At 54.0% G+C, this 13,595-nt stretch overlaps 5 protein-coding genes across 5 annotated transcripts; 4 read left to right on the forward strand and 1 right to left on the reverse strand.

Moving 5' to 3' along the window:
• Positions 1–871: 871 nt before the first annotated feature.
• On the forward strand, positions 872–4,419 carry GLOTRDRAFT_124162 (uncharacterized protein; the record flags this gene model as incomplete). Its single annotated transcript, XM_007862630.1, has 3 exons — positions 872–1,127; positions 1,428–1,776; positions 1,833–4,419. The coding sequence occupies 3 exons, from the start codon at positions 872–874 to the stop codon at positions 4,417–4,419; spliced, it is 3,192 nt and encodes a 1,063-aa protein (XP_007860821.1).
• A 467-nt stretch (positions 4,420–4,886) lies between these two features.
• On the forward strand, positions 4,887–5,947 carry GLOTRDRAFT_113053 (uncharacterized protein). The gene is made up of 4 exons (XM_007862631.1): positions 4,887–4,954; positions 5,011–5,137; positions 5,198–5,374; positions 5,433–5,947. The coding sequence occupies exons 1-4, from the start codon at positions 4,944–4,946 to the stop codon at positions 5,808–5,810; spliced, it is 693 nt and encodes a 230-aa protein (XP_007860822.1). The 5' UTR covers positions 4,887–4,943; the 3' UTR covers positions 5,811–5,947.
• A 463-nt stretch (positions 5,948–6,410) lies between these two features.
• On the forward strand, positions 6,411–7,626 carry GLOTRDRAFT_113054 (uncharacterized protein). The gene is made up of 7 exons (XM_007862632.1): positions 6,411–6,461; positions 6,515–6,569; positions 6,633–6,722; positions 6,784–6,878; positions 6,931–7,050; positions 7,112–7,357; positions 7,417–7,626. Exons 1-7 carry the CDS (start codon positions 6,459–6,461, stop codon positions 7,432–7,434), a joined length of 627 nt encoding a protein of 208 aa, XP_007860823.1. The 5' UTR covers positions 6,411–6,458; the 3' UTR covers positions 7,435–7,626.
• Positions 7,627–9,089: 1,463 nt separating this feature from the next.
• GLOTRDRAFT_124164 (uncharacterized protein) lies at positions 9,090–10,092 on the reverse strand (the record flags this gene model as incomplete). The annotated part of the gene is made up of 3 exons (XM_007862633.1): positions 9,090–9,386; positions 9,435–9,548; positions 9,604–10,092. 3 exons carry the CDS (start codon positions 10,090–10,092, stop codon positions 9,090–9,092), a joined length of 900 nt encoding a protein of 299 aa, XP_007860824.1.
• Positions 10,093–10,320: 228 nt separating this feature from the next.
• Positions 10,321–12,609, forward strand: GLOTRDRAFT_89930 (uncharacterized protein; the record flags this gene model as incomplete). The annotated part of the gene is made up of 6 exons (XM_007862634.1): positions 10,321–10,596; positions 10,656–10,687; positions 10,716–11,472; positions 11,561–12,011; positions 12,072–12,326; positions 12,377–12,609. The coding sequence occupies 6 exons, from the start codon at positions 10,321–10,323 to the stop codon at positions 12,607–12,609; spliced, it is 2,004 nt and encodes a 667-aa protein (XP_007860825.1).
• Positions 12,610–13,595: the final 986 nt, after the last annotated feature.

A 13,595-nucleotide genomic window follows, 5' to 3' on the forward strand; every position in this document is an offset into this window, starting at 1 on the left:
GCGGCTGCCCGACTACGGCGGTAGTAGAACGGCCTTTGTCGTCGGCGTCGGCGTCGTGGGCAGCAGTGGGCAAAGTTGACTTTGCATCGTCCAGGTTGTTGGTGCCGGCCCCGTCAAAGCTGATTTGATCTCACGCCTAATTGGGCGACGCGTCTTGACGTCATATCGGACGTCCTGCAAATCTACGCGCCCGTTGTCTGCGCCGGCGTCGACGCGTCGCTGTCGGATAGTCCGGCACGCCCACCGATTCACGACAAACAAGAGTAGCTATGCTAGTGCGCATCCCACGTCTGTAGCTCTTGTCGCATGGCATCATTTCCCTGCAAGGACTCGTCGGACATCGGGGGCGGCAGATTAGCGCGTCTCGACTCTGTTGCATCTGGGCCGACTTCCGAGCTCCCATGCTGTTCTGAATGGCAAGCTTCGCGATGTTGACCAGGGACAGCATGTTGGTGAGAAACGAACAGCTTCTTCCAAAGGGAAGCAGTTCTCTGTGTTACTTTATTCTGAAGGAATGATCTGGCGAACGTCACGATGCTTTACGTGGTCGACAACGTCAAGGCGTACTCAGCAATTCGAAAGCCCTGTAGACCTCCTCACCCGCGGGATGAAGTGGCAGCGATGAATGGGAATAAAAAGGAGACGCGTCCGTAATGACAGCGTACCCGGGGCCCCGCAGTCTGGGGCGGGGTCCTTGTTTGGCTGTGTTTGTGGGGATACCAAATGCGGGGACGCGAATTTACGTTTGCAGGCCGGAAGCTGTAAAGGCACTGGCTGGGGTTGTTCCCAACTTTTTGCCTTCTTGCTTTTCTGTCCTTTCTTAACGCGTCTCTGACGCTCCGGTCCCCCCTCTTTGAGCGCACAGTCGCCCATGGCCATTCCTTATGCCTTCGTAACTCTTGTAACTTCAGACTCGTATCTCCCTGGTGCTCTTGCTCTTGTCGCGGCTCTCCGAGATGTACATCCGTCCCCGCCAGAACCCCCGGAGGTAGAGTTCCAGACCGTGTGCTTGGTCACACCAGAGACGGTCGACGTTTCGACCGTAAAATTGCTCAGGAGGGCGTACGACGTCGTCGTCGGTGTAGAAGTTATCGACCAGCAGGACGTAGAGGGCCTCAGACTCCTAGGTGAGTACGCGTTTCTTTCAGGGGGAGCGCATATATGGATGTCTACGTGTTTTCTCGCTATGAAAACTGCGGTGAGGCTCAACGATATGGGCTACCTCCGCCCTCGTCTTTGATTACCGCGGTCATATGACCCATGAAATGTGTAGGGGCACCACTTATCCGGCTCACCTCTATCTCTGCCGCGCAGTCCTGGAAGGATCTTCCAGATAGTCCTCGACATAGTACACCCCTCACACTATGTTCCGAGCCACCCATCGTCTTTCATATGATACCATTTATGCTGACATACCGTCATCGCAGGCCGTCCTGACTTATCACATGTACTCACGAAACTCCACGTCTTCCGCCTCACCCAATACTCTAAAATAATATTCTTAGACGCCGACATTCTCCCCATCCGCCCTCTCTCCCATTTGTTCACTCTCCCGCACGACTTCTCCGCTGTACCGGATGTAGGATGGCCAGATATATTCAACTCCGGGATGATGGTCCTCACCCCGGGAGAGGACAAGTTCAAGGAACTGCAGGAGCTTGCTAAAACCAAGGGAAGTTGGGACGGTGGAGACCAAGGTTTGCTCAATGAATGGCGCGGGCCCAATTGGAACCGGCTTAGCTTTATCTATAACACGACCCCAACAGCCGCATACACGTGAGAAGTTCTCTTGTATCTCGCGTCTTCCAAAGTAAACTTATTTCTTCCATTAGATATGCACCTGCATATGAGCGGTTTGGCTCCCAGATTGCCGCAATCCACTTCATCGGTGCGAACAAGCCCTGGAGGGAGATACCTTACCGCGGGCCAGCCTCCAAGGAGTTCCAAGAGGAGGCAACCCAGCCACAGCGCGCATACAACTACTCGGCCTTGGTTGATCGATGGTATGCTGTGTACGACAAACACTATCGATCCCAGCCCGTTGGCCCGGTCCCGGAATTTCAGGTGTCGCAGTACAGCTCCGCTTGGGACGAAAAAACTGGGATTGGTGCGGAGGCCGCTTCCACTGCCGGTGGTATGACGCCTGGTGGTGCCTTGGGCTTGGAAGAGCTCAGGCGGATCGCTGTCGAGGGTATGGGTGCGTATGGCGGTGGAAGCAGCGGCAGCGTCGGGCCTGTAGGGGCCCGACGCGAAGGAGAGTATCGTTCCTTGCCTCTGGAGGGTCGATTTGACCTGATGAGACCTAGGAGGGAAGAGAAACCCTCAGAACAGGGCTCAGACGACCAAAGGACTCCAACTGCGGAGCACCCGCGGTTGGGATCTGGCTCCACTCCCAGGATGGAGACACTACCGACTCCAGGACCAGATGAATATCCTCCTGCTCCTGCTCGCCATGGGCACACATTGCCGCCTACTCCATGGCAGCCCCCTTCGGGCGATCAGGGATGGCAGCCTCCTCCCGGTGATCAAGTATGGCAACAGTCTCAGCAGGATCATAGCGGAGAATGGTACCATCAGCAACATAGTCACGAGCAATCGGGGCAGCATCAGCACCACGACCATGGTCAGCACCATCAACACCACGAGCATCGTCAACATCCACAACACCACCAGCACGGCCAGCATCATGAGCACGGCCACCAATATCAGCGCCACGAGCATGGGCAACACCGTCAACATGGAGGACCCAGCCACCACGAGCATCATCAGCAGCATGAACATCAACACCACGGAGGCCAGCACCAGGAGCATCACCACCACCATTCACCTCCTCGGCGACCGTCTTCGCCCCCGCTGCTTTCTTGGAATCCCGCTGTTGAGCCGCCTCCCCGCACTGCCCCTCCAGCATCAGCTTTCCCCACCGACACGTACTTCCCTAATGTATGGGATCAAACACCCAGCAAACAGCATGATGTGGCATATCATGCTCATCCGGGGTCGAGCTCTTCTGAACACCAAGGACCGTTCTTTGAGCCTCCGCCGCCCGCCGCTATTCCAGAGCGTCTTCTTCGCGAGGGCCACTACACGAACGTCATCGGGCAAACGCCGCAGGGCCAACCTGGTTCCCCTTCAGCACCCGCCCCTGATCCTATGAAAGTGAAGACAGTGTTTCCGTGGGAAGAGAAGCCCCGACATGTCCCGGTCCGAGCCTTTCCATCGACTGATGCTCCGCCGCCCCGTGCTGTATTTATAGAAGAGCAGAAGGTACAGAGTCCCCCTCCAGCGGAGCCAGAGCGGACAACGTCGCCTGGCCGTTCGCCCGTCCGCTCACCTATCGCGTATACGCAACCGCCTCCCCCTCCTCCGCCCACGAAAGGGTTCCCAAAGAAGTTGGCGTACACAAATGCTTGGGATACAGTACCAAGCATCACGAAATATGCCACAAAGCTTGTGAGACCGTCACACCGTGCTAACCCAGCTCCTACGATCGACGAGGACGATGGATTTCGCAAGGGCTATCGCAGCTGGGAGACTCGGTCCGAGGCAAGTAGTTTCGACGGCGATGACGAAGGCGCGAACGATGAAGACGACGACGATGCGAGCCACAATGGCGATGACAGCAGTCGGGAACGAGGCGGTTCCAGAAGGCGGCGGACCAGCAGTGGTTCGACCGGCGCGCTGACACCCACAGGTACAGGTCCAAGTGGAAAAGGGAAATACCGGACACAAGGTGTGCAGACCATTCCTAGAGAAATGCGTAGTAAGAGTGTTCAGGTCACTCTTATCGGCAAATCTACGAAAGGTTCTGATGATTTGGACCAAGAACCAGTAGCAAAGCGATCTCCTCCGAGGCCTTCGTTGAAAACCCGCGGTCGGACGGGTAGCGGCGCGACTCTCAAGAACTGGTCCCCTACCGGTGGTCCAGGATCTCCGATTGTGGCGACGCGATCTGGTTCACCTGCGCTCGATTCGCCTGCCCTGCTGCCTCCCCCTAGGCCGGTGGTGCCACACTGGGACTCTCCTTCAGGCATGAAGTCGCCCCGCAATTTTAGTCCGCCTATGGCCGGGTCTCCGAAAGGCGGATCTCCTATCCACTCGCCTCCGCACGCGTACACGCGCGTCAGGTCTCCCCCTCAACAGACGGTGGTGACATCGCCTTCTCAGAAGCCCTTGATGTCGCCGCAGATAACGCGCACATCTTCGAACGAAACCGGGTTGGCGTCGTCGCCGTCGTCTGTGGGACCCATATCGCCCTCTGATGGCCAGCCTATCCCTGGACCCCCCAGGAAAACCGCTTCCCGTGTTTGGGATCCTACCCGCAGCGTCGATATATTCAAGAAGGGCTCAGAGGAGGTTCTCGCTCGGTTCCTGCGGATGACGCCCCAGTCATGGGACGAAGAAGGCGGCGAGCGTTCATAATATTCATAAGTAACGCTGCGGACTTTTTGTTAATTCTGCTATGCCTATGTTCGTAGAAATGCCTAGACTTCGACTCTACTTTTTTTCGTTTCGGTGCATTCATTCCCTGCCGTTCGTGCTTTCCATTTCACGCTGTTCAATTCATATGGTTCGGGCATACCCAGCATTGACCGTTCTGCACGCACTCACTTATTCTGCTCGTTGCCTTTTCTATCACTTATTGCATTTCAACTTTCTCTGTTGTCGGGGCCCCGCGTACGATAAGAGTACTAGCACAGTCCTGTACTGCCACAACGAAGCGTCATCTGGATCTCACATTGCTGTGCGATGACGTCACGCGTCAATGACGTGCGGCTCTCTTTGAGCCAAGGGGCCCGCCACAACGCTCCAAGGTGATGCACACCTGATGCTTACGCTGACACCTATGGCGCCGTATAAAACAGACAGCTTCACTCACCGTGTTCTTCACTTTTACCTGCTAACGACACCTCACACTATCTTATCCGAATATCTGAATACCTATCATGTCTTCTGAGTGAGTAGCGAGTCATTGCCTGCGTTGTAGCACCGTCCTGACGGAGACGCGTCCAGCGCCAAGTACGAGACCACCGCTGCCTGGGCTGAGGCAGAGACTTCCACGCCCGAGCTCGCACAGAAGGTTGCTCAGAACGCAGAACTCGAGAAGAAGGCCGCCGAGGAGGTTGCTCTCGCTGCCCAGGTTCGTATTCACATCTCAATTGTGCCTTGTGAATATGCTGACGCGTTATCCCCGATTCAGGCGACCTTGAACTCTGACCTGAGTGGGGGAGCTAGTGGTGCTGCAGGACAACTGAGCGCGACGACCGACAAGGCCGTCGCGGAGGGCAAGCACGATGTGGATAGTGCGAAGGCCACTGGCGCCGGATACGTTGAACAGGCCAAGTCGCTAGTTGGCTCAGCTGCCGCTACCGCAGGGGTACGTCCGGGAGCACATCTGCGCATTGATGATGATATTGAGGACCCTTCCCATCCAGTCATATCTCCCTTCAACCGAACAAGCCAAGGGAACTGCCGCTGGCACTGCCAATGGCGTCGTCGGCACCCTGTCGTCAGTTGCCACCAGTGCGCTTGCAACTGGCAAGGAATACGTCCAAGCTGCAGCAGCCGCTGCTCAGCCTCACATCGAGACGGCCAAGGCTGCAGCTCAGCCACACATCAACAAGGCCGTCGAGACTGCTCAGGGATACGTAGGTGCTGGAAAGACCTCGAGCACGACCGGACCAGCAGACAGCTCCGTACCTGCGTCCACGGCACCCCTCGAGAGTGGACCTCATACGGTTGGCGAGCCATACCCGCCTACCAATACGGTGCAGGACCCAAGTGCGCTGCGAGTTGGGGAGAACGCTGTATGAATGTATGCTAGTCTGGAAGGAAGACTGAATGTACGATAGATATGTCCTATACCCCGTAGCATAATGAGACTGCTCCTTGACACAAATTTTAGTGGAATGGCAAGGATGTAACGCGTTCCGCTCCCATTGCGACTGGATGGAAAAACGAGACCTTTCGGATCTTGAGACTTTACACTGATACCAATCGGCAACCGGCAACACAGGTAGACAAAGAAGGACGGATAAACTAGAACCATGAGCAGTGTAGGAGAGTTTGCATCACCGATGATCTTGGATGATCTTGTGTCACCTGCCAGTCGGCACCCTGAGGTGCTTTCAGCATATTGTCAAGACATTATCAGCCAGTCTATTGCACAGTGGAAAAGCATGAGAGCCATATGCCAGACAGTAGCTCAGCATTGACACAGAAGTGCACGTGGTGGCTTGGAGAAACCGAACGAGCTGTGGCAAAAGCCAAGGCCCGTCTTGCCGCCACAGGTCCAGGAACCGCGCCACCCGGCGATCGCCGAGAGAAGCCACTTGGACAAAGGCTTCGACATCATCGCCTTTCCGGGACCAATTTAGCTGCCATAAATAGGGGCTGCCATACATCATCGCCCTATCCAAGCCGCAGTGCCTCTTCGATAGCAACAACCACATCTCACAACAATGGTACGGGCTGCCCCTGCAGAGCATTGTGGCGGGCCATTGACCTGTCTGTTCAGGATAACATTATGAACCTCGCCAAACAGGGCTATCAGGCCTACTCTGAGTCTCAGTGTGCGTAATCTGTCAAGATCGGAATCCATCTATAGGATTTATCGTACCCACTGTGGCCTGCAGCGAACAATGTGAACAAGACTGGTGGCCAGGAGTACAATTCGCCACACCACTCGAACCAGGGCCAGGGCGGGTACAATGATGGCCCCGACAGTGAGTGTCCTGCGCTGCCATTATGTGGCAAAGCGAATTTGACATTGATATCTGTATGCAGTCGACCATGACGAGGCCGTTCGCACCGCGACATCTCAGGGGTCGGGTGATAGCTCACTATTCTCCTCGGCGATGAGCTTCTTGAGCAACAACAAGGCGCGCCGTCGTTACTTCATTGTTAGCGGTCCATCACTGACATCATGTACAGACCGAGCACCAGCAGCCGGTTGATGAGCAGGGTGTCCAAGATGCTCATCGAAAGGTATACCAGGAAGGCGATGGCAGTGGTATGGATGCCTCTGCTCTTGGCGGTGCAGCTGCTCTGCAAGTACGCGCAATCACCGCATCAGTGCACTTTGAAATGTGACTCATGAGTGCCGTCTGTTCAGGCGCTGAAAAGTTTCACCTCGAGTGGTGGATCCAGTAGCGGAGGTGGCAACATGCAAACGAAGCTGATCAGCATGGCTATGGCGGAAGCCACCCAGCTGTTCGATAGTAAAGGCGCCGTGTCTGGCAACAAGCAGGATGCAGTGAACAGTGCGGCTATGACTGTCATGAAGCTCTTGGTGCAATCCAAGTTCTCTGGCACGACTGGCGGAGGCAACAGCGGTGGTTTGGGTAGCTTGATGGGTCTGGTGAGTCGCCTCTATTGTAGACTAGAAGGCTATGACCTCATGCGAAGTACGTAACGAAGGCTTCGAAGTTTATGTGATAGAGCATGACGGACGACCTCATGGAATATAAGCAGAAGAGATCAGAGAGAATACTGCCGTTCGTGCAGTATGCCAGCGAGAAGTCAAGGTGTAGTGCTCTGTACATTGTAGCGCAGCGATGGCGCGGTCCGATGTAAATCGAATCATTGAACGTATGTTCGAGGTCAAATGAGACTTGAGACGTTCGCTAATACACGCCACCACATTCATGTATGAGAGCGACTGAAGGTGCAATGCGCTCTGCGAGCGATTACATTGTACAACCTCAGGTCCGTACTTTCATCTGCAGTGTTATAAGTATACAAGCTAGCAGTAATTGATACATTGTGGAGTAATCCAACATCCATAGCTAAAAAGACAGCGAAACATCAGAAAGCGATATCAGGATGGCACCAAAATCGACAGCGACGAAATAATGATACTGTGAATATAAATTATACGAGATCGCAAGAGCAGCGTGAATAAAGCGCAATAAAAATAATAATCAACACGAGCATAAGGTAGCCTGATAAGAAACTCAAGGGAATTGAGAGGACCATCGGGACAAGACTAGTCTAGGTCTGCACCCCATTGCCAACCGCCATCGTCCGAGGCGAGTCAAGAATCGCATCGGCTGACAGTCTGGCCTTCGACTGTGTCGAACTAAGATCCAGCAGTAAACCCTCCGAAAAAAAACGGGTGTCTACGCATAGGTCATGCGGCTCCGATGAGACGTCGCAGTCATAGCCACTCGCGGACATGGGGGGTGAAATAGTATAGCCATACTGTGGAGGCGTCCGCGGAGCAGGATCGTCATCCTCGCTGAAGGGAGACCTACTGCCGGAAGTACTCCGTGAATGACGCCGTGCCAGATATGGATGGTCTAAAGACCTAGAATGGGATGTAGGGAATAGTCCAGACAATAGCGGATAGTCGGGAATTGCCTCATTGCATGAAGTAGCCGAGGACGGCCTCGCAAGATCGAAGTTCGAGCCGCGCAACAAGCTCGTCACTGGCGGAGGCGATCTAGAGCTACAACCACAAGCGCTGTCAGGCGATGAATACGACCCCAATACCTCGACAGGCGTTAACGCAATCCCTGTCCCAGGAGAAGTGGGAGAACCTGATGCGTGAACCTTGGCCCTAGGAGACTTTCTCGGAAGCGGTCGGATTTCACGATGGGCGACAGCACATGCCACAGAGACGTGTTCACCAGAGATATCCCTCAAGGTCCGCGCGGCAGGGTCGTTTGTGGTACGTGCTGCAATAACGTCGCATGAAGGCTCCGGAAGGACTTGCCGCGATCGACCAGCAGAGGTACGCGGACGTTTCAGCGAAGCCATCTGCATGGCAGGCGACCCGGATTGAGCATCCAGGGTCGAAGTTCTACGCTTCAATCTGGTGTCAGATATCTCGGGCCGTTGACGCGCTGAATGACGCAGGTCGTGGTGTTTCTTCTTTATGAGGCGACGCCCAGCCGTTCGTTGAATGTTCATAACGGCAAACTGCGAGCACAGTTCATCCACGCCGACTGATGGATTGGAATTCCTTCCATCTCCTCCCTCCGGACGGCGACGCCACAAGAAATTGTTGAAGTTGTGTGATCTCGTAGCGCGTATCGCTGGAGGATATGAAGCAGGGAATGCATACGGTGGTGCCCTAACGGCAGAGTTGTCTAAGACATCGGGACGAGGCGTAGACGTTTCCTGCGAGGTAGACTATTCCGTACGTTGCGCTCGTTTAGTATACAACCAGGGTAAATCGGTATAACACGAACCTCGTTGTCGCTGGGGTCCGACAACCACTCATACTCGGACGCATCTGAATCCACGGGCTTAGCTCGCTGATCCGCAGGGACAGCGCGCTCTCCAAGACGGCTCATGAGAGCTTCGAACGCGAAAGCATCGCCAGCATGATATTCACATTTCGGCGCCCGACCTTCTTTTTTCGACCGATTTCGTCGATTCTGGAACTGGGTGGAGATTTAACAAGGTCGAAGAAAAGATAAAGAAGTACTCACCCAAACGTGGATTTGTTTGTATGTCATCCCGCACTTCTTGGCCAGGAAGACTTTATCAGCATGCGGCGGAAACGGGTTTTCCTCGTACATGAACTCGAGAATCGGCACGTATTCCTACGCGAAAACAGGGTCAGTGTTGAAGCCGGACTCCCGAAGATATTTGACGTACTGAATTGAAGGCGTGCCGAGTTTTGGAGGCAGCAACTTCATGGGTCTGGTTTTGCTGCGGGGTAATCCGCGTCTTCACCCGATGTAAGACTTGTGATACCCATTCATCCAGCCTCGCATGATATGAACGTTCATGAAGCTGGACCGTTCGTCGTATTATAATATCATCAGTGATGGAATTAGCGGCCTTCAGGGCCAGTTCCGAGCAAACCCGAGTGATGCCCCTTTCCACCTGGTGTCGCCATTCCTCGGCGCGACGTAAGTATGCATTGGATACAGTTTCGGCCAAGCTGGGTGGTAATCCGATGTCCTGAAGTTTTCCTAGTATAGACGACGGGCGCGGTAGACATACAGGCGGGGGAGCGGGTGGGCGGATAGGAGTGTTGTGAATCACAGGATGGGACGATGTTCGATGTTCGAGTCGACGAGCAACATCGATAATGCGACGCAACAGGTCGCCACGAGTATCTGGAGGACAGCTGCGCTGCATGAAGGCAAGAAGCTACTTGGAATTGGGCACTGTATCGGACGGTAACAAGCTGCCTCAGTGCTTGAGTAAGTTTCCTGATATTGCCTGATACAGCAATGTATTTGGTACTCCGCATTGTTCAGTGGTATCCCATTGAGTCATTGACTAAACACTAACAAACTTCAATGCACCTCATGTATCGCGCCCCCACCCTCATATAACATCTACACCCTTCCACACAACACCGCTATGGTCTCAACTGACGTCCGTCAGCGTTTGGAAGAAGCGGAGGCCCGATTCCTGTGCAGCGTTTCTGAAGGTGCAGATGCTGTCGAATCATTCTCCAAAGACTGGTCCGTATTGCTCTCGGACCTCAGCGAGGCGATAGAGACTGGCGAAGTCGACGAGGCAACTATGGCGTTGGCGTACGACGTCTCCACAAGGGTCTCTGAGATGACGAATGCGTTCATTGAATTTCAGGCCACTACGGACTCATTAACCTCACAGTTGAAGGAGGAGTTTCAGGTTATCCTGGACGCTGACATTGTGGACTCACGGAGTCGGGACTGCCACACCCACGAAAGGCGTCTAGCACTCTCCTCTCCGAAGCAGCAGTGTACGTCGTGTTCACCTAGCCCATGCAGGTGCCTCGTCTCCTCCCCATCCCTGTCCGACCGCCCACATCGACCCTCTTTCACACTGCTATGCTACAAGTGGCTTCTCCGCAACATTCACAATCCGTATCCGTCCAGGGCCACGAAGGAAGACATTGCAAAAGCTTCGAATGCGTCTCTGTCGTCTATCGATACATGGTTTCAGAGCGCGCGCCGGAGAATGGGCTGGACCACCATTTCCAAGACGTATTTCAATAACTGTCGCCAAGATGTTGTGGCTGCAGCGTCACGCGTACTTCTCGAGGAAGGTCGTGAGGCGCCGCAGGACGCCTGTCTCACTCATGAATTCCTGGAGATGAAAGCTCGGGCGCAAGGGCTCTGCGCACATGTCTACAAGAAGAGCAAACTAGCGTCGGATCTAGACGTCTCTGTGAAGGATATAACCGAGGCCGACAGGCTGAGGACGGAACGCAAGAAGAAGGACGAGGAGGACTCGGTAAAGAGAAGAAAGGAAATGGAGAAGGAATTACGGAGATTGCAGAGAGCGAAAGGAAGGCTACGGAATAAGCTCGCTGAGGAGTTCGGAGGGTTCTCCCCTTGTTCCGCGCGTTCTTTCCGGAGACCGCCTCCTGCGCTTTCCAGGACCCCTTCCTTGACTTTATCGCAGTCCAGTGGAAGTGATAGCGATGGCGACCTCTCAGAATTGGAAGATCTTCACGAGTTCGGTTGTCGTATCCCTATTCTGGGGAAACGCCGGGCGCTCGTTGATGTCTCTCACTCGGGCCCTGTGAGTGGAGGTTCTTCCGGCGAACGTCCAGCCAAGCGAGCGAGGCAAGTCTTATTCCTACTTTATTGAAAGTCACATCTCATGGAAGTACAGGTTGGGCACGAGCAGCCAAGTGCATGCGACGAGTCCGGGATACTCTTTGACGGCATCTGTGTCCTCAGATAACGCGCCTACATTGGATACCGATACACAAGGGCAGTGTGGAGCGCTGGTCAATCAGGGTGCTATCCACACATACCCTGGGGTCGTGTCTTCACGAAAGCGTCGGTCATCACACAGTTTCGGAGCAGAGACCCATAATCGACCTCGCGGTTTACCGGCTGGGCGATTTTGTGTCTCAGACCCTCTACCCTCATTCCAGGATGACCGAGTTGAGTCGCTTGACATTGCTCAGACATTTCCACCGGATAATCTCTTCGATCTCGAGAGCTGTCCAGTCACTCTAGGTGGATTAGACCACACTGCGGAATTCGACATTGAATTATTCAGATCTTGGCCGAAGCTAGATGATTATGATACTAACGGGTATTCCTCAATAAGTGAGCATCTTTGTCTTGTCCCTTCTGAGTCAATCTCGACTGACGATGTGATGTTTGAAGCCCCCAGTACAGGCATCGAGACTGCCTGGCAACCTGCTAGTGATAGATGCTCGGACTTCAGACTGCATGATATCCACCTGGATGTCTCCAGAGTGTCCATGCTTGATTTACTTTCCGATTCGCCCGAAGATGTATATATGGGAGGGGCAGATCAGAGACATCGCCTCTCTGCGACCGAATCTTCCTACTCTAACAGGACTTCTCCGCTGACCCCTATGCCGTTATCCGCTGTTGTTAGTCACGCAAGCCTGAATGGTAAGGATCTCCTTTTGCCTTAAATATGCGCGCTGAGCCCCCCATTTCAGAACTGGACCTCTCTCAGTTTTTAGACGTGACTGGGGTTCTAACATCATCCACATCCTCAGCTTCGTCACGCGAACAGATCCCTACGGATACTCTAGATTCTTGCGTATCGTCGACCCTCTTGAATAACCAGGCTGCGACCATCCTGGCGTTGGACAAGCAGACGAAACTGCAGCAGTACATGGCTTTGCAGGAAGCCGCAGCTCAAATCGAACGGGAACTCCTGGTGGTGTGATGGGCTACTTTTGTCAACCGCTCGCCACAACCACAACGAGCCCTTCGTCTAAGTTATTGCTTATTCTAACCAGAGTCTGGAATATTATCGTCTATAATCAAACTAATACTGTATTTACATTGCTATTCTTGCTGTTTGCTTTGCTGTTTGCTTTGCTCTGTTGTCGCTGCCATCTGTACTGTGCATTAGGGCCATACAGTTCTAACTGCGGTTCGCTTTCTGTTGCTTTCTGAAAAGCAGAGCTAGCGGGGTCAAGCCTTGACCCCTTGTGTCTTTGACTTCTGACAAGCGGTCAAGCCCAGTGAAAACGTGCAGAATTTCCTTGAAATTAGAACCTATTAGTATATTTGCATGTATTTGCCTAACATTATTTCCGGCCACCTCGATGACTAGACTCGCGACCAGTCCTGTACGCAATGCACACGCCTTCCTTTTTCGGTTTCGGAGTGATGGAAGGCGTGAGCTTGCGAACGGCACCCGAGTGACGCCAAAAGCGAGACGCCTTAGACTTGGGACTACGCCCCAAGACGCGAGACCAAGGGGTCTTGAAAACCTTATTTTGCCACCCCACCTGAACGCCCCCCCTGGGTACCCCACCTCGTCCCCCTTGACTTCAACGCTCGAGCATCGGTCTACATACAGTACACGTCACCGCCTACGCTAGTATAATAAGGCCGTCCGCTACTCTGCTCGACACCCCGTCCTCGCTGTCTTCCCTGTCAACCACCATGCCCTTGCCGCTTCCGGCAGCGGTCCGGGTAGAAGTCTGGTAGCAGACCCCAACCCTAGGGCGTACCGCCACGTGTCTGGTGACATAGGCGCGCCGCTTCTTCGAGGCTCCGCCTTTCCGGCACCTCGTCAGTAGGCCCGTCGTCGTCGTCGCCGACGATGAGCATAGCTATAGTACTTGTATGTAGTCATAAAAACATGGAATAAATTTCATTAAATACAGAAAATTCATGCTATTGCATTGACATGTACGCGGC

This window comes from Gloeophyllum trabeum (genome assembly GCF_000344685.1).
Source record: "Gloeophyllum trabeum ATCC 11539 unplaced genomic scaffold GLOTRscaffold_00001, whole genome shotgun sequence".
Lineage (NCBI taxonomy): Eukaryota > Fungi > Basidiomycota > Agaricomycetes > Gloeophyllales > Gloeophyllaceae > Gloeophyllum > Gloeophyllum trabeum.